The sequence below is a fragment of the Bos javanicus genome, chromosome 29 (genome assembly GCF_032452875.1).
Source record: "Bos javanicus breed banteng chromosome 29, ARS-OSU_banteng_1.0, whole genome shotgun sequence".
In the NCBI taxonomy this organism is placed as follows: domain Eukaryota; kingdom Metazoa; phylum Chordata; class Mammalia; order Artiodactyla; family Bovidae; genus Bos; species Bos javanicus.
The window spans coordinates 11,715,025-11,734,386 of NC_083896.1; the positions used below are offsets into that span (position 1 = coordinate 11,715,025).

The 19,362-nt window shown below is 38.9% G+C and overlaps 1 protein-coding gene across 15 annotated transcripts in view; it reads left to right on the forward strand.

Annotated features, from left to right (window-relative positions):
- The window catches only part of DLG2 (discs large MAGUK scaffold protein 2), a 2,330,119-nt gene that overhangs the window by 1,583,505 nt on the left and 727,252 nt on the right, over positions 1–19,362 (forward strand). For all 15 annotated transcript variants that reach the window (XM_061406089.1, XM_061406091.1, XM_061406093.1 and 12 more), the window contains one exon: positions 18,855–18,979. In XM_061406089.1, coding sequence (XP_061262073.1) covers positions 18,855–18,979 — 125 coding nt within the window. The remainder of the gene's footprint in view (positions 1–18,854; positions 18,980–19,362) is intronic.

Below are 19,362 nucleotides of genomic sequence, written 5' to 3' on the forward strand. Positions count from 1 at the left end.
TACCAGTTAACACATTCGGATATCAATGATAGTGTGGGCTGAGGGGAGTTTGGACTTCTGACCCAAAGGAATGCTGATCTCAACATAGCTCTGAAATTTCATGTCTTTTAGTAAAGAAGCCTTGACTTTGCAAATAGCATGGCTTTAAAAAAAAAATGTAAAAGGGTTTTGGAATCTTTAATACTTCCAATGGTTTATGGTTTTGCCGAGTGGAATAAAAACATTTGCTATAGATTTAGGGTAGCTTTAAGAAGTCTTTGATTAATGATTTGGTTGGTGTGAGAAAGTGAAGTCACACCAGACATGGGGGACCTTATACTCCAGGTCTCTGATGGGTAGCCTGTGCATGCTTTTAGAATCTCAGCGCAACTGCAGAAAAACACATCATGTTGGAAATCCTTCACTTCAGGAGCTGGTCCTGAGCTGGTGAATAATATTATTTATTATATTAATATTATTAATACTCCATGTCCTAAGGTGAACATTATTAATTTGATAATTATTAAATTATAATATACCCATCTCTTCCCTCCCCTCCTCAAGCACTCTGCTGCCTCAGCTCCTCAAGTTCTCTTCAAACTGGGAAAAATGGGTGAGAATCAAGTTTGGTTTTACAAGTTATCATACCAGCTAACACTTATTGAGCAGTTGGTGAATAATAGGGTTATTGGCAATTACTGAGCCCTTACAGTATCCATGGTAACTGCTTTATAAGAATTATCTCATAGACTATTTATGACTGCATTTCTTAAACATTTTGATCTCGGGACCTCTTTTATTCAAAATTAATGAGAACTCATTTTGTTTATATGTGTTTTGTCTATCAATATATATCATATTAAAGATTAAAACTGAGCACTTAAAGGTATTCATTAATTTATAAATAGCAATTATAAATTCATTACATTTATAACTTTTTATTTTAACTAACAATATTTTTCAAAGCAAAAACAGATTAGCAAGAAGATTGGCATTATTTTATTTTCAAGTCTCTGAAGTCTGATTTAATACAATAGATCTGAATTCCTTTATCTTCACCTTTCGTCTGTAGTACATGTTGCTTTAGTCAAAGTAAATGAGGAAAATGTGGTTATTTCAAAGATATGAATAGAGAAAGGTGAAATATTTTCATAGTCTTCTCAGTTAATTGTGGGCATTCTTCTTGAATACTATAGAAAAACTGGACAAATGGTAGTTTTTTAAAGATCAGGTGCAATGCAGAATCTGAAACTATATCAATGAATTTTTTGTACTAGGTTATAGTAAAATTAATCTATCTTCAATGTTAAATGGTTTATAATATCATGTACTAGTTAGAAAAAATACTGGTTCACTGAATTATACAGATCATCTAAATGTTGACTTGTTTCATTATACAATACTGAAAAATCTGTCAAGATTATGACTCATCCCATGAGAAAAGTCTTTAAGTCTTCATAAGCTGTCATGCTCATGGCAGTAGATGCTTGAAAACTCAAATTTTACCACTGACAGCAAATACTCTGAGTTGTTTCCCTGAAAAAAACAAACTCACTTCATCAATTCTCTGGAAAGTTTTTGCTAAATACTGAAGACTAAATAATCAAAGTTTGTAGGTCAGTCATTTTTCCAAGTAAAAATGATAAACAATGAAAATGTGATTAGTTTAATTTGCAACTCAAATGATTGCGGATTTTTTTTTTTTCTTGAGAAAACTGTATATAATATGCAAAAGTACTTTGGGCATACCTCTCATTTCATCAAACAGAATATTATAATGTTATGAACTTGAAAGTAATGATCTTATATAATTAATAATTTTCTCTGCTTCAAAGATGTTTTTTTAAGACTGACTTTTTTGTTTTTATTGTTAATGTATGCAGAGAGTCCAGTGATTACTGGTACACTCTGGTACCCCTGCCTTGTTTTGCGCTAAGGCACCAACAGTTTTACCCACCCTTGTTTGGCACCATCAATGCAAAGATAAGCACAATGAAAAAGGCAAATAACATCTTGTTATTATGAAAATGCTTTTGATCTTCAAGGCACTTTGAGTCCTGCTAATTTATAACCAGCACAAAGGCTGTTATTATTCCTTTTTTCAGGTGAAGCTGTACTTTAGAGAACTTGTTCAGGATCACAAGTTGGGAAGTGGTAAAGCTGGGTCCAGACACAGCAGGAATGACTCTGCAGCTTGGTTTCTGAATCTCTTCTAAGAGAGTGGTGTCTAATAGGTTATAATAAATGCCCATCTTCATCCCTCTAGGCCTAGTTAAGACTGACAAAGGTAGAGGAATGGGCTGAAGGCTTGTTAAATCAGCCACAGGTAGTTATTCCCAAGTTACCTCTTCAAAGGAAAGTTACTTTTAAGGGACTTAAGTTTTTGGTTGTAGCAATAAAGCAAATAAGCATCTAGAGTACTGCCAAGAAGTAGTAAAAAGAAACAATAAGTGTACCCTGCCAGAAAACAAAACTGTAGGAATTAAGCTAAAAAAATCTTCATGGTTCAGTAAAGAGTGAAAAGATTGTTTTGTTTAACAGTTGGTGGTTTTCAAAGATTTGGAGTAGAATACAGAAGGAGATCTAAATTGTTGTTTTGAGAGAAATTGGGAAAATTATACCTTTGAAATACAATGAATCAAAAGAAATGGTGTATAAAATGATCATTCCCAGACACTGGGATTTTGCAAAATCCTGGGCAATAGGAAATGAGGAAATTAGCTGGGATAGAGGCAATAGGGATAGAAATAAGAGGATGAAAACAAAAGATACTCAATAGGCAGAATGAATAAAACTTGGCAAGTGATGGATGAGAAGACCTTGGGGGAGGAAGAGCCACAGATAAATTTGAACAGTTGTGCCACACCCACTCCGTTCCTCTGTATATGGCTCATCCCCCCAACTGCACTGTAAGCTCCATCAGAAACAGAACCCTGCCTTTTATTTTCTTTTATTCACAGAATTTGATACAATGTTGAGCACATTATAGGTATTCAAGTAAATATAAAATGTATTAAGTGATTCATACTTTAGCTGTCTTGTATTAAAACCAAATAACCTCCTTTAACCCCTTTGCTGCTGCTGGTAAGTCGCTTCAGTCTATGCGACCCCATAGACAGCAGCCCACCAGGCTCTGCTGTCCCTGGGATTCTCCAGACAAGAACACTGGAGTGGGTTGCCATTTCCTTCTCCATTGCGTGAAAGTCAAAAGTGAAAGTGAAGTCACTCAGTCGCGTCCGACTGGTAGCGACCCCATGGACTGTAGCCTACCAGGCTCCTCCAACCCCTTTTCATGACCTTTATTTATTAGCCCATTCATACAAATTATTTAGAGTAGTTTTCCATTTGTTTTTTAAATGTTTATTGAAATAATTATTTATAATATTGTGTTAGTTTGAGGTATATAGCAAAGTGATTCAATTATGCATAGATATATAAATATGTGTTATTTATTATATTCTCTTCCATTATAGGTTATTGCAAGATATTGAATATAGTTCCCTGTGCTATTCAGTAGGTCTTTGTGAGTTATCTATTTTGTATAGAGTATCTGCAGTTTAACTCAGCAAACATTTACTGAGCATTTGCTCTCACTAGGAATCAGATTGCAAATATTGTATATCCCCTGTCCTCCAGATGCTAAGAATCTAGAGTAAGAGAGACATAGATACAAATAACTTTGTGGTCTTAATCATATTATGAACGAAATTGTGTGGAATCACAGAAGAAAGGGCAATCACGTATGCCTGAAACACTTGGAAAAAACTCTGGATAGCATTTGAGATAAATTTTGGTGTTTGATAGGAATTCAACAAAAGGAACGTTCTAGGCAGAAGCAGCAGTTCAGTTTAGTTCATGCAAGAATGTATTCAGTTGTTTCCATACGTGGGTACTACGTGCTTTAGGCACAGAAAATGAATAACTCAATTTGATGCTTTGGCTTGATGCTCACAATAGACTAGGGAAGGTATTAAGTAATAGCAGTAGTGTGAGTCGCTCAGTCGTGTCCGACTCTTGGCGACCCCAAGGACTGTAGCCTGCCAGGCTCCTCTGTCCATGGAATTCTCCAGGCAAGAATACTGGAGTGGGTTGCCATGCCCTCCTCATAGGGAAGGTAGACAGGTTTAAAAAAAATACAGTACAATGTGCTGTGTGTAACATTTAAGTTGTGAACCAAGCACAAAATAATATAGAGAAGAAAAATGAAGGAGAAAGTGAGGTCCACTCTGGGTCAGGCATTTTTTCTTTATATGCTGCCAAGGGTATAGAAAGCTGCTGCTGCTAAGTCGCTTCAGTCATGTCCGACTCTGTGCGACCCCATAGACGGCAGCCCACCAGGCTCCGCCGTCCCTGGGATTCTCCAGGCAAGAACACTGGAGTGGGTTGCCATTTCCTTCTCCAATGCATAAAAGTGAAAAGTGAAAGTGAAGTCGCTCAGTCGTGTTCGACCCTCAGCGACCCCATGGACCACAGCCTTCCAGGCTCCCCCATCCACGGGATTCTCCAGGAAGGAGTACCAGAGTGGGGTGCCATTGCCTTCTCCATAGACAACTACACACATGAAAATACAAGTTAACTGGATAGTGAGTTTACAAAACGGAGATGCTTAGATCCTGTCTCTGACTTGGGGACATAGAGAGTCGAGCTGTGTGACAGCTGTGGAATGTGTCACTCAAACCGCCAGTTACAAGGAGCATAGTTGACTAAGAACCTATATGCATCTCAATGTAGTAACTTTCCAAATTTAAAAAATTGGTATTTTACTTAAGAAATAAAAATTTTTAATTTGTTTTTAATTGGAGGATAATTGCTTTACGATGTTGTGTTGGTTTCTGCCATACATCAACATGAATCAGCCTTAGGCATACATGTGCCCCCTCCCTCTTAAACCTCCCTGCCAGCCTCTAGGTTGTCACAGCGCACCGAGTTTGAGCTCCCTGCATCATACAGCAAATCCCCACTGGCTGTCTATTTCACATATGGTAATGTATATGTTTCAGTGCTACTCTCTTTATTCGTCCCCCCTCGCCTTCCCTCACTGTGTCCACAAGTCTCTCCTCTATGTCTGCACCTCCACTGCTGCCCTGAAAATAGGTTTATCAGATAGTACCATCTTTCTAGATTCCGTGTATATGCATTAGTATACAGCATTTGTTTTTCTCATTCTCACTTACCTCACTCTGTATAGTGGGCTCTAGGTTCATCCACCTCATTAGAACTGACTCAGTTGCCTTCCTTTTTATGACTAATATTCCATTGTATATATGTACCACAACTTCTTTATACTTAAGAAAATTTGATTCCTGGCTTCCCTCAGCAGGGGAGACCCATCTCCCAACATTAGGCCCACATTCTAGAGTGCCTGTCATCCACAAGAGCTGAATAATTATTCTTCTCATTAGATGAAATATATACTCGATCCCTTCTTCCTGTTTTATTCCAGATAAGACCAGTTGCCATGTAGCCACACTCTTGCTCTGTTGTTTTATCTCTCCTGGGTCCCTTGCACCCTCCTATACGTCTCGTCTGCCTTTGTTGTCATTTGAGTTTGAGATTCATATCTGTTATCCTCAGCACATTCTGCCATGAGAAGGATAGAATGAAGTGATTCAGGCATATAAGGAGAGGATCACTGGGGAGAACGCATGAATTTCTGAACTGGGGCAAGGATCACTGAAGTTGAGAGAGGCTAGATGGATTAGAGGGACCTTTCAAAGACAGAATCAACAAGTCATGATGTTTAATAAAATGTAGAGACCGATGGGCAGGCAAGAGTCAAGGATAGTCAAGAATCTGGCTATCAGATTCCTTGATGTGGCAACTGAGTAGTTCATGGGCTTCTCCATTTCTTTCTTATTTTCTATGTACCAACTGTTCTAAACAGATATATACTTTAATCCTTCACATGCCAGGAAGTTTACAGAAAACACAAGAGAAGTCAATGGAAATAGCTTAATGGGGCACAAGAGAGAGACTCCATCTGTTACCAGCTTACATTGGGAAAGTGATCAAGAAGTTAAACTATGTTGAGAAGTATATATTAGCTTCTTGTGGCATTTCAGGACTTCCCAGGTGGTACTAGTGGTAAATGATCCGCCTGCCAATGCAAGCAACACAGGTTCAATCCCTGGGTTGGAAGGTAGCCTGGAGGAGGAAGCGGCAACCCACTGCAGTATTCTTGCAGGAAAATATCATGGACGGGGAGCCTGGCGGGCTACCGTCCTTGGGGCTGCAAAGAGTCAGACACCACTGAGCATGCACAGTGGCATTTCAGTTAAGTACTGTTACAAACGAAGTATAAGACAGATGTTACTTTAAAATTTTGTAGTTGTGGTGCCACTGACAACATCCTAAATCATATACAATTCACAATTAAAAAAAAAAAAAAAGAATTCACAGCTCAACCGCTGTATCTGATCCCAAATTATGCTCCTTGCTTTCTGACTCAATCCATCAAACCTGTTCTAAATTCATCCTATACAAAGTCTTTGAATTAATCATAGTAAACTACTGCATTTATCATGTCATCCCTTATGAAGAAAACCTAGATTCTCTAGGAACCTATACTCCTAGGTCTGCTATTCAGAAAGCTTTCATGTATATCCCCAAAGAGCTGTTGGGTTTCGGGGGGTTGACCCATCTTGTTCCTGTGCTTGGAATGCTCTCCACTACCACACTGCCTCACATCCCACTTCTCATCTTTACCCTAGGTCTTTCCTCACTCTCACTGAACATTTTTAGACAATTTTGTCTTTATCTTTTGTCTCTTTCTTCCCAGGAAACTTCAGTGTCAGCCACAAAGCACTCTTACTGGATAATCACTTTAATACGTGCGCATGCTTAGACTCTTGTGAATTCCCATAATTACCAGTGTTGCTCCATCTCTGAAATCCTGAACCCAAAACCCCATCGTGTCCACAGCCTGCTACCCCTTCTTCTGTTCCCAGGTCCCCATAAATCTGTCATTTGACCTTGTCGTGACCTCAGTCTATGTGTCCAGTCTCTGGACATCCTCTCTGCTTCTCTTTTCCTGTCCTTCCTGATATACTACTCATTCCTTTAAGAGTCAGCCACATTTGCTTTTCAGTCCTCAGCCCGAAGGCTATCAAGCCTTTCCTTTTCACCATTCAAGATGACTAAACTCTGAGGGAGAAAAATCACGTAATCACACTGACAATGTCCGACCTCAGTGCTGCTCAGCAGACCCCTACCAATTCCAGTGTCTCTCTCTTGCCTCACATCTGCAATTCCAGCCATTTACTGCTTTACTTAAATCTCGAAATTCATTCTAGACTTTTCCCTTTAATGTCCTGACATCTTAAATATATAGAGCAAAGACATCAGGCAAGAACTCCTTCAGCTCCCTTCTTGTCCACCTCAAAAGGGTCCTATAACTTTATTATTCCAACTTAAACTAGCCCTGTTAACTTTATCGAAAGGAAAGAGAAAGTGGGCCTGGTAAAAAAGAAAAAATATCTTTCTCCCAACCTATGGCTGAGTCATGCTGTCTCAAAGACCAACTTGGATTTGTTCTTTTGCCAAACAGATTTTACACGTATAATGTTTGTGTGTTTCTAGATATTTTTATAAGGGAAAAGTTAATGATGGACTTGCTCAAAATGACAAAAGAAAAAAGATCTGTAATTCTAATGTCCATGAGCAATATTAACATGTTGGTGAACATACTTCCAAATGTTTTCTATGCATATATTTTACAAAGTGAGATCGAAGTTTAAATCCTATATGGTATTCTTTTTTCTTTACCTGAGGATGTACTGTAAAGATCTTTCCATCTCATGGTACCTTGGTCCCTTGGTACGACTATACCATATGTACTTAACCTATGGTAGTTCTCAAAGAATCTGGATTCTAGACCCTCTTCCTCACTCTTCCTTTTTCAGGATTTGTTTCTCCTTCTCTCTTGTATGTTCATTCATGTTCCTTCCCACGGGCTTCTTCCCCATAGTGCACAGACATGCTGCATCCCTGCCCCCCGCCCCGCCACTACCCGCCACACTCTAAAATCTTTCTACTACCCTGCCTCCTCCTCATCAGGTGCTGCCGTGTACCTCAACAGAACCTTCCACAAGAACATGAATTACCTTTACTACATCACTCTTTTACTTTTCATCAGTTCTTTGATCTCCTGGATTCTGGCACTCTCCATCCACCTGTTTGACGAAACTACTTCCTCTCTGCCATCCCCTTAAAACATTTTGCCTTAAACCGTGACTAATCCCCAAATGCAGATCTCCCGATGGCTGCTCTACTCCATAGCATCCAGGAAAGTACTGTTAAATAAAGTGAACATTGAGACATCCTAAATGCAACTCCTAGAAGTCGTAACTAGGTGAAAATAGGCAATAGGCATTTCTTATTCTTGGGCTAAGACCTTTAGCCAAAGATACATGGATTGTTAGCATGTTAAGGGAAAAAAAAAGCAAAAATTTGTTGTAGTTATAAATTGTAAGCAACAGTGGTTAGGAATGTCTGTGTTACATTCATATCTTTATAAAAGCCTAATAATGGGCCTGGGGCCATTCATCTTTTAATACTGCAGTATGTTAGAGAAGGTAGATGAGGGAGACTTTGAATGACTTCAATAGGTAATAGCTATGAAAAAGTTATATTTATTCTCTGTGCTATTCAAGATCTACTGCCTAAAATAAAATTGCTTTTAGTACAGTTTAGAAAATTATTTGCCAAATAATAGACCTTTCTATCAGGTAATGTTTTTATCCTGTCATATAGCCTAGAGAATTCTTTATTTTAATCTGCTACTATCTGTTTTAACTTTTAAAAAAAAATATCTTTCAGATCAGATCAGTTGCTCAGTCGTGTCTGACTCTTTGCGACCCCATGAATCGCAGCACGCCAGGCCTCCCTGTCCATCACCAACTCCCGGAGTTCACTGAGACTCACGTCCATCGAGTCAGTGATGCCATCCAGCCATCTCATCCTCTGTCGTCCCCTTCTCCTCCTGCCCCCAATCCCTCCCAGCATCAGAGTCTTTTCCAATGAGTCAACTCTTTGCATGAGGTGGCCAAAGTACTGGAGTTTCAACTTTAGCATCATTCCTTCCAAAGAAATCATTATATTGGTCACCATTCTATTCTATTTGTTGATCAGTGGTCAAGTTGTACATGAGTAATTTTCACTCTATGTGTGTGTCAGAAATTAAATATAATTATATACTTGAATCAAGACTGCCAGGAGAAATATCAATAACCTCAGACATGCAGATGACAACACCCTTATGGCAGAAAGCGAAGAACTAAAGAGTCTCTTGATAAAAGTGAAGGAAGAGGAGGGTGAAAAAGTTGGCTTAAAACTCAACATTCAGAAAATGAAGATCATGGCATCTGATCCCATCAATTCATGGCAAAAAATGGGGAAACAGTAGAAACAGTGACAGACTTAATTTTCTGGGCTCCAAAATCACTGCAGATGGAGACTGCAGCTATGAAATTAAAAGACACTTACTCCTTGGAAGAAAAGTTATGACCAATCTGGACAGCATATTAAAAAGCAGAGACATTACTTTGTCAACAAAGGTCCATCTAGTCAAAGCTATGGTTTTTTCAGTAGTCATATATGGATGTTAGAGTTGGACTATAAAAAAGCTGAGTGCCAAAGAAATGATGCTTTTGAACTGTGGTGTTGGAGAAGACTCTTGAGAATCCCTTGGACTGCAAGGATCCAACCAGTCCATTCTAAAGGAAATCAGTCCTGAATATTCATTGGAAGGACTGATGCTGAAGCTGAAACTCCAATACTTTGGCTACCTGATGCAAAGAACTGACTAATTGGAAAAAGACCCTGATGCTGGGAAAGATTGAAGGCTGGAGGAGAAGGGGATGACAGAGGATGAGATGGTTGGATAGTATCACTGACTCAATGGACATGAGTTTGAGTAAACTCTGGGTGTTGGTGATGGACAGGGAGGCCTGGCGTGCTGCAGTCTATGGGGTCACAAAGAGTCGGACACAACTGAGTGACTGAACTGATACTGAACTGGTATACTTGAAAGTAACACATGTATTATTTTGTAGTATGTGTGTATAAGCTTAGTAATTTAGTTGTATCTGACTCTTTGTAGCCCCATGGACTATAGCCCACCAGGCTCTTCTGTTCATAGAGTTTTCTGGGCAAGAAGACTACAGCGAGTTGCCATTTCCTGCTCTAGGGGATCTTCCTGACCCAGGGAGCCCACCTGAATCAATTGCATCTCCTGCATTGGCAAGAAGATTCTTTACCACTAGTGCCAGCTGGGAAGCTCATTTTATAGTATAAATTATAGTAAATAAAAATAAATACCTGCTGGAGCAGATAAGCAGATGATAGACTTGTATATTGATATTCTTGGTAGAGAGTAAAAGGAACATATAGATCCTACTGAAGTGAAGGGAATGCACAGAAATATTGGGGTTTGTCAGATGAAATACCCAAATTCGATGCATCAGAATAGGTTATGGATACTGAAAGCTTAAAAAAATAGTGTTTGAGTCTTCCTTTATCTAGCATTTATTTACTTAACATTCTCAATGCTTCCTGCCTAGCCATCCTTTCTCCCATATTTAGAATATGTAGCTAAATTATACAAAGAGAAATAACATATGCTAAAATTGTAGGCCAGCATTCATCAAAAAATACTTGTTGGATGAATAGATAAAGGTATAAATGAAAGACTGCATTGTCTTACTTCTGTTTGCCTTTATTGCCCTCATGTTTAGAAGGATACTCGTAATAGTGCAGTATCCAACCAAAGGAAATGAACTAATATTGATTAATCTTCACACACCTCCCAGGATCTATGCTCAGTGCTCTGCTAGTACATGTATCATTTACTTTGATCTTTCTAATAATGCTGTGAAGTAGTTACTATTATGTACATCTTGCAAACAAGAAAGCTAGGTTCAAAGTTAAGAAATGTACCTAATGTCAAAAACAGGTCTGAATGGTCCAAATAAATACATGCTCTTCCATTACAATTTTTAAAAATATTTTTATGATACTGATAAGAGTGGTATAGATTCTTTTAAACAAAATTAATAGTTTGTTGTTCGTATTTTTTTTTTAATTTCCTTACCATCAAATTGTTTAACCCAGAAGAGACAATATGATGTAACAGGGGAAAAGCTGGTAATTGAAGCTTAAAATATCCTGTTTGGATTTGAATTCCACTATTTGCTTGCTTTCTGTCTTTATGTAAGTTGCTTCATGCTTCTTCGCCTCAGGGTTTTCTTTTGGTTTTAATTTGTTTTTGCGTTTTGTTTTTTAATACATGAAGAGGGGGAAAATACTGTCCATCAGATAAAGGATTAAAAGAAGCCTAGCTCAGAGTTTTACATAAAAAGAAGAATGCAATAAATGTTAGTTCCAGAAAGAAAAATGTAATAACTGTTAGTTCCCTTGAGGACATTTTTAGTATTTTATTAAGAATTTTATAACTTAAAAAAAAAGTCTCTCCCTCTTAAGTAGTTTATTACTTAAGCAGTTTTACTACTACCAATTAGTAATTCATAAATTTCTTAGTAAAAAACAAGTCTTTTTTTAATATTTTAGTGGTGATCATACTTTAATTAAAATTTCATACACATTTTTTTCCTCTCACATTTGTATAATGAACATTTTCCATTATCATTAAATATTTCTGCAGTTTTAATGGCTCTAAAATATTCCCACATTCAGATAGACATATAACAGTACTTTAACTATTTCTCCATTGTTTGAATGTTTCCAATTACAAGTTGGATTTTGTTTTGTTTTTAGAATTAGAAGCATGATACCGCCACAAATCTTTGAACACACGTCATTGCACACATCTCTGGTTATTTCTTTAGGATAAATTCCTAGAACTGAATTACTAGATTAAATAGTCTTTGAAAAGTAGGAACTTCTGACAGTAAGAGAAATTATTTGTCAATAGAACCTTCTGTAAATTCATATGATTATGATATCACTGTATTTTCCTCTTGTTTTTTGTAACCCCATTTTGGGGGTAATTTCCTGTTACACAACAATCTTTTAATGAAAAGATAATTCTCTGAGGATACTGTATTTATATTTGCAACCATCATTTAAATGTTTTATTTTTCATTTCATTTTCACTAAATGTTCTCTTCATTTTTCTTTTTTCTTTTTTTTCCTCTGGGAGTTGATAGAGTGTAGTACTTGAAAGAGAAAGTACCACTTGGCTAGACAGTGGGCATGGCCAGTGGCAGCGGGCTTGGGCTCATGCTTCTGAGGATACTGGTATTTATATTTACAGCCATCAGTTAAACGGCAAATGTTCTTTTCCTTTTGCTTTTTTGCCTTTTCCCAGAGAGTATAGTACATGAAGGAGGAAGTACCACTTGCTAGTCCACTGGCTAGGCAGTGGCCTTGTGTTCCCAGGGGACAGTCAGCCAGAGTGGAGGAATGGGAACCAGAACAAATAATGGTCCAAGGCAGCCACATGCTCACACATGGACTCTGCCCAATTGCGAGGAAGCAGCAGCCCAGCCGGAACGCTGCACAGAGGCTGCCCTCACCCACGTGGCACCTTATAGTTTCTGTTGACTGTGTCAAGTATCAACAGTCAGTTAATCAGGCACCGTTTTCGGGATCTAAGGCCGTCAGCCAGGCATCTGCCTATTCTCCTGGAGAGATGGCTGCGCAGAGAACAGAGGTTCTGGGCTCTGCCTTTGCAGCTGGCTGGCTCTGGGATGACTGTGGGGGGGATGGGAGAGATTCCGCCATGGAGAACAGCAGGCAGTGATTTCACTGCTGCTTTTTATCTCTCCCTCTCTCCACTGAACGCTGTTGTCTGGGAGCAAAGGCCTGAAAGGGAAGGCTGGGTGAGAATAACAAGAGGAGACGGGGAAGCACTTTAATAATTTCCTTAGCTGAATTCAGATGAACCTCTGCTAAAGAACTACTGTGACTGGCCAGGCCTAGCCGTCAGGCTGGTTTTAACTGAAACACAAAAGCTTTGGAGAATCCTTGGGATCAGAAACACAGATCTTGTTATATTCTGTCTCTACTTGCCTCTTTTCATTGTGGGTTCTTTGATTTATTCCTTTACTCAGAGTGGATTCAAGGACAGAGTTTATCAGTAAATGTCCAAACCACCATATTCTCCATATGTGTGTGTTAGTTGTTCAGTCATATCTGACTCTTTGCGACCCCATGGACTGTAGCCCACCAGGCTCTTTTGTCCATGGGATTCTCCAGGCAAGAAAACTGGAGGGGTAGCCATTCCTTTCTCCAGGGATCTTCCGGACCCAGGGATCAAACCCAGGTCTCCTGCCTTGCTGGCAGATTCTTTACCATCTGGGTAAAGAATCTTTCCCACCAGGGAAGCATATTCTCTGTATTATAGTCTAAAAACAATATTTCCGTGTTGCTAGGTTGTCATCAAAGCTATCACTTCAAAGATCTGTGAATCCATACAATAAAAAAATGTAGCAGTGACCTACATCCCCCTCTAAAGGTTCCTATGGCATTCTTTTTTTTTTTTTTCCTGTTGGCAAGAGTAGTTTTCCTGTAAGTCTAGCCAGAGACCCAGAAGAATCCTTTGAAGTCGTACAGCCTAACCTCTCAGATGATGTTTGGTCCCTTATGTCCAGTGTCTAGCTAGCTACCCATTGAGTAAAGGATCCTCCCTCCCTTGCAAAGCAGGCTATTCCCAATTTGAACAGCTCTCGTCTCCTCATTCATCCTTCAGCTAAGCCACAATTTGAATTTCTGGCCTTTCCATTTTTATTTTGGAGCCGCACAGAGCAAAGTGACTTCTATATTAACCGTGTACTTGTATTATGTCTTTCTGACTCTTCCCTTTGGAAGAATATTCTCAGCAAATGTGTTTGTCTGTTCATTCATTCATCAAATATGTAAGGAACAACGTGCCAGTCAAGGCACCAAGAGACAAAGGTGAATATTATACAGTTTCTGCCTTCTATAAGGTCAGTTTGAAGGAATGATAGACTGATAAATATACAACTTCAAAATAACACAGTGCATAGCATAGCTAAGCAGAGAAATCTATAGAAACTCAAATGACATCTGAACCATCAGGCAGAGTGGGAGATTTCTCGTAGAGAAAGCAGTATGAGCAAAGGCCAAGAGATGAGTTATCAAGTGGACTGTGCAAGAAAGAGTGAGCAATTCAGTGTTCCTGGGGGCTAAAATATAGACCTAGTAGAGTGAATATTTTTCTCAAATGACAAAGTCTTGAGTGCCCTCTCCCAAGATTTTTATATTTTAGGAGAAAGCGTTAGAGCATCTTGCAGTCTGTGCTTGACTCTTTCCCTACCCCATTAATGAAGAAATTGGTATTGTTGAGGTGCCAACTCGAATAAGACCAATATATTCTAGTTGATGTTTTTGGACCTAGACCCAAATTACATTGAAGAAACTTATCTTCCCATCCTTTCCTTCTGAAACCCAAGATCTTATAGAAACTGCCTCATTGGTGGCTATCGACGTGAGAGTGTAGTTGAGATGAAAGTGAAAGTGAGGTCGCTCAGTCGTGTCCGACTCTTTGCAACCCCATGGACTGTAGCCTTATAGGCTCCTCCATCCATGGGATTTTCCAGGCAAGAATACTGGAGTGGGTTGCCATTTCCTTCTTCAGGAGATCTTCCAAACCCATGGATTGAACCCAGGTCTCCTGCGTTGTAGGCAGACGCTTTACCATGTGAGCCACCAGGGAAGTAGTTGAGGTACTGATCACCGATTGCCAAACTATGGTTCTTTTCTGCTCTGCCTTGAATTCCATGAAAGCAGAAATCACTTGATCTTAATCCCTACAGCCTTAGCTTCAAGAGAATCTCATAGGAGATATTCATACAATACAATGCAGTCATCTGGTGTCAGTAGGTACTTAAAACCAAAAATGGACTCACATACACTGCTTTGAAGAAATTCATGATCGAGACTCATCCAATTATCCTTCTTGCTGTCATCGTTGTCGCCTTCTTGTCTGTTTCTTGGACCTGGCATACACTTTGTCACTTCAGGGATTTTACGTATGTTCTTCCCTCTGCTTGGGACACTCTGTCCTCCTCTCCAACTTCCACCCTTCCCTCATTAAAAAAAACTAACCACTCTTCACCTTCAGGAAAAGTCCTTGTGTTTGGATCCGTTAGCCACTCCAGCACGCTGCACTTGTCCTTCATATGCCTCATAAATTGATAGATTCATGGCTATAGCTCCAAGGCTTAGCCCAGTGCCAAACACAAAGCTGATATTTAATAAATATTTAATACATACGTTGAGGCAGAGGAACCAGAGATCAAATTGTCAACATCCATGGGATCATAGAAAAAAACAAGGGAATTCGAGAAAAGCATCTGCTTCATTAACTACTTGAAAGTCTTTGACTGTGTAGATCACAGCAAACTGTGGAGAATTCTTAAAGAGATGGGAATACCAGACCACCTTACCTGTCTCCTGATAAACCTGTATGCAGGTCAAGAAGCAACAGTTGGAACCAGACATGGAACAATGAACTGGTTCAGAATTAGGAAAGGAGTAAGACAAGCCTGCATATTGTCACCATGCTTATTTAACTCATATGCAGAGTTCAGTTTAGTTGCTCAGTTGTGTCCGACTCTGCAACTCCATGGACTGCAGCCTGAAAGGTTTCCCTGTCCATCACCAACTCCTGAAGCTTGCTCAAACAAACTTATGTCAATGAAGTTGGTGATGCCATCCAACCATCTCATCCTCTGTTGTCTCCTTCTCCTCCTGCCTTTAATCTTTCCCAGCATCAGGGTCTTTTCAAATGAGTTAGCTCTTCACATTAGGTGGCCAAAGTACTGAAGTTTCAGCTTCAGCATCAGTCCTTCCAAAGAATATTCAGGACTGATTTCCTTTAGGATGGACTGGTTAGATTCCTTTAGGATCTCCTTGTAGTCCAAGTGACTCTCAAGAGTCCTCTCCAGCACCACAATTCAAAAGCATCAATTCTTCGGTGCTCAGCTTTCTTTATAGTCCAACTCTCACATCCATACATGACTACTGGAAAAACCATAGCTTTGACTAGATAGGCCTTTGTTGGCAAAGTAATGTCTCTGCTTTTTAATATGCCATTTAGGTTGGTCATAGCTTTTCTCCCAAGGAATAAGCGTCTTTTAATTTCATGGCTGCAGTCACCATCTGCAGTGATTTTGGAGCCCAAGAAAATAAAGTCTGTCACTGTTTACATTGTTTCCCCATCTATTTTCCATGAAGTGATGAGACCAGATGCCATGATCTTAGTTTTCTCAATGTTGAGTTTTAAGCCAACTTTTTCACTCTGCTCTTTCACTTTCATCAAGAGGCTCTTTAGTTCTTCTTCGCTTTCTGCCATACGGGTGGTGTCATCTGTGTATCCTAGGTTATTGATATTTCTCCTAGAGTACGTCATTCAAAAGTTAGGCTGTATGACTCATAAGCTAGAATCAAGATTGCCAGGAGAAATATCAACAACCTCAGATATACCAGTGACAGTTACTCTAATGGCAGAAAGTGAAGAGGGACTAAAGAGCTTCTTGATGAGGGTGAAAGAGGAGAGTGAAAAAGCTGGCTTAAAACTCAACATTCAAAAAACTAAGTTTATGGCATCTGGTCCCATCTCTTCATGGAAAATAGATGGGGGACGAGTGGAAACAGTGACAGATTTTATTTTCCTGGGCTCCAAAACCACTGCTGGTGATGACCACAGCCATGAAATCGAAAAATGCTTGCTCCTTACAAGGAAAGCTATGACAAACCTAGATAGCATATTAAAAAGCAGAGATATCACTTTGCCAACAAAGGTCCATATGGCCAAAGCTATGTTTTTTTCCAGTAGTCATGTATAGATATGAGAGTTGGACCATAAAGAAGACTGAGCCCTGAAGAATTGTTTCTTTCAAATTGTGGTACTGGAGAAGGCTCTTGAGATTTCTTTGGACAACAAGGAGATCAAACCAGTCGATCCTAAAGGAAATCAAGCCTAGATATTCATTGGAAGGACTGATGCTGAAGCTGAAGTTCCAATACTTTGGACACCTAATGTGAAGAACCAACTCACTGGTAAAAACCCTGGTGGCTCAGATGTTGAAGTATCTGCCTGCAATATAGGAGACCTGGTTTCAATCCCTGGGTCAGGAAGATCCCCTGGAGAAGGGAATGGCAACCTACTCTAGTATTCTTGCCTGGAGAATTCTATGGACAGAGGATCCTGGTGTTCATGGGGTCGCAAAGAGTTGGACACAACTGAGCAGTTAATACTTTCACTTCTGATACTGAAAAGATTGAGGGCAGGAGGAGATCAGGGCGATGGAGAATGAGATGACTAGAGAGCATCATTGGTTCAATGGACATGACGTTGAGCAAACTCTGGGAGATAGTGAAGAATAGGGAAGCCTGGCACGTTGCAATCCATGGGGTCACAAATAGTCATGACTTAGAGTCTGAACAACAATAACAAATACATTCATTATTGACTGCTCTTAAGTAGTCAGATAATACCCAAGGAACATTGGAGTTTTTCAAAGAAACAGAATTAGAAGTCAGTAGTACAAAGACATGAGATCTTAGTGGCCATGGTTGAATTATTAACTTCAGCCTTTTAGTGTATAATTGTGAGAACAACCCTCTGAAAATTCAGAGTTTTGTTAGTTCAGTCAATAAAAATTGGTAAGATTTACCTTGTCATTTGCAGTGGTAGTATAACTGTCAATTATACTTGATCTGATCTTAACACCCAACTTCTCTAATTGAGTGCCCTAATTAATTTTTCTGGATTAACAACTAATTTCTTATTCCTCATCTCTTTTTACCCACAAGCAGGACTTAATCAAATGATTGTAAATTTAGTAAGCTGTATTTGTTGTAAGAGTATATAGAGAAATTAAATATTCAGTGACAAGGGACTGGTTAAATGACCTTAGTCAAATATTATTTAGTCACTTAAATGGATAATTATAAAGATTTTCTAATTGTATAAAAATGACTGAAAATATAAAGTGAATAGGAAAAAAATGGAACATAATATGGAAACAAAAATGTAGCCATGGTGATGGAGATTAAAAAAGAGAATATGAAAAAAAAAAAAGAGAATATGAAAATAAGAAGTAAGTGCAATGGTTTGTGAATTTGAGGGAGACTTTTAATTATGTATTGCATGCAAATTTTAGAGGGCTATATGTACATTGGTTATCAATTACTAGAGTCTACAGGAGTGAGTATGAAAGCTATATTAGAATATAAGGTGTTCAAATTTACATGCTGCAACAATAATGTATTCCTTGTCTGTATCTATAGCAAATTAAGAGCTACTTTACTGCAAAGTGTCTCACATTTGCTATGACTCTAGAAGGGGCCGTTGCCTCCTGAAGTCAAAGTTCCTATTAACAAATAGGAAAATACACTTATTTGATGGATAAACAATATTAGAGCAACAGTACCAGAAATAGCAGAATGGAAACACCCAAATTTCACTACTCCGTCAAATCAAATGTTTTTCACATAACCTGTTTCCGTCCGTTCTTTTTTGTATGTGTGTACAATTTTTATAATGGACCATAATTATCTTTTGCCTTTTCTCATATTGCACAGTGTCAACTTTTATTTCATCATGACCATTTTAGTTTCTAATAAAGGCTGCATTTCTTAGAAGCAAAAAATGTAAGGCCCTTTGAATAAGCAGAAGCATAAAGCACTTGAATTCTTGCAATGCAGGGACAAGCCTGAGTGTTTTCCCTGACCTTCCTTTGTCTGCTGATGGTGCAGTTTATGGCTTTGCATACAAGGCTGTTATCACCCGATTTCCATTTGAGTCGTAAGATGATAACGCAGAGTACAAGGAGAACTGGGTTTAGATGACAGCCACATCATTTAATGTCTACTTATTGTTTCTACAGGGAAATTCTGGCCTGGGATTCAGTATTGCTGGAGGGACAGATAATCCCCACATCGGAGATGACCCTGGCATATTTATTACGAAGATTATACCGGGAGGTGCTGCAGCAGAGGATGGCAGACTCAGGTAATGATCTGAAATGTTAGAATTATTTGGAAAGTAAATCTGCCACATCAGTAAGACATACCTGTGCCTTTGGAGAATAACAATTCTCCAAAAGTTCTGTACTTGAAAGAAAAGACTGTCAAAGCAAGCTTTCTGTAATGACTTTCCAGATCTCTTGTTGAATTTCAACTAGTATTTAATTTGTGTTTGTTGATGGCTACCACGTTCAGCATTGGGCCAGGCAGTGGGAGGAAGGAATATGGATGTTTTGTTCCATGGGGTCTTCAGTCTGGTAGGAAAGAAGAATAGTATGAGTTGATGAGCAAATACTAAAATGTGTAGAAAATGATATACTGTAAGTAGTATTAACAAAGAAATGCCATATTACGCACCTTGTATGTATT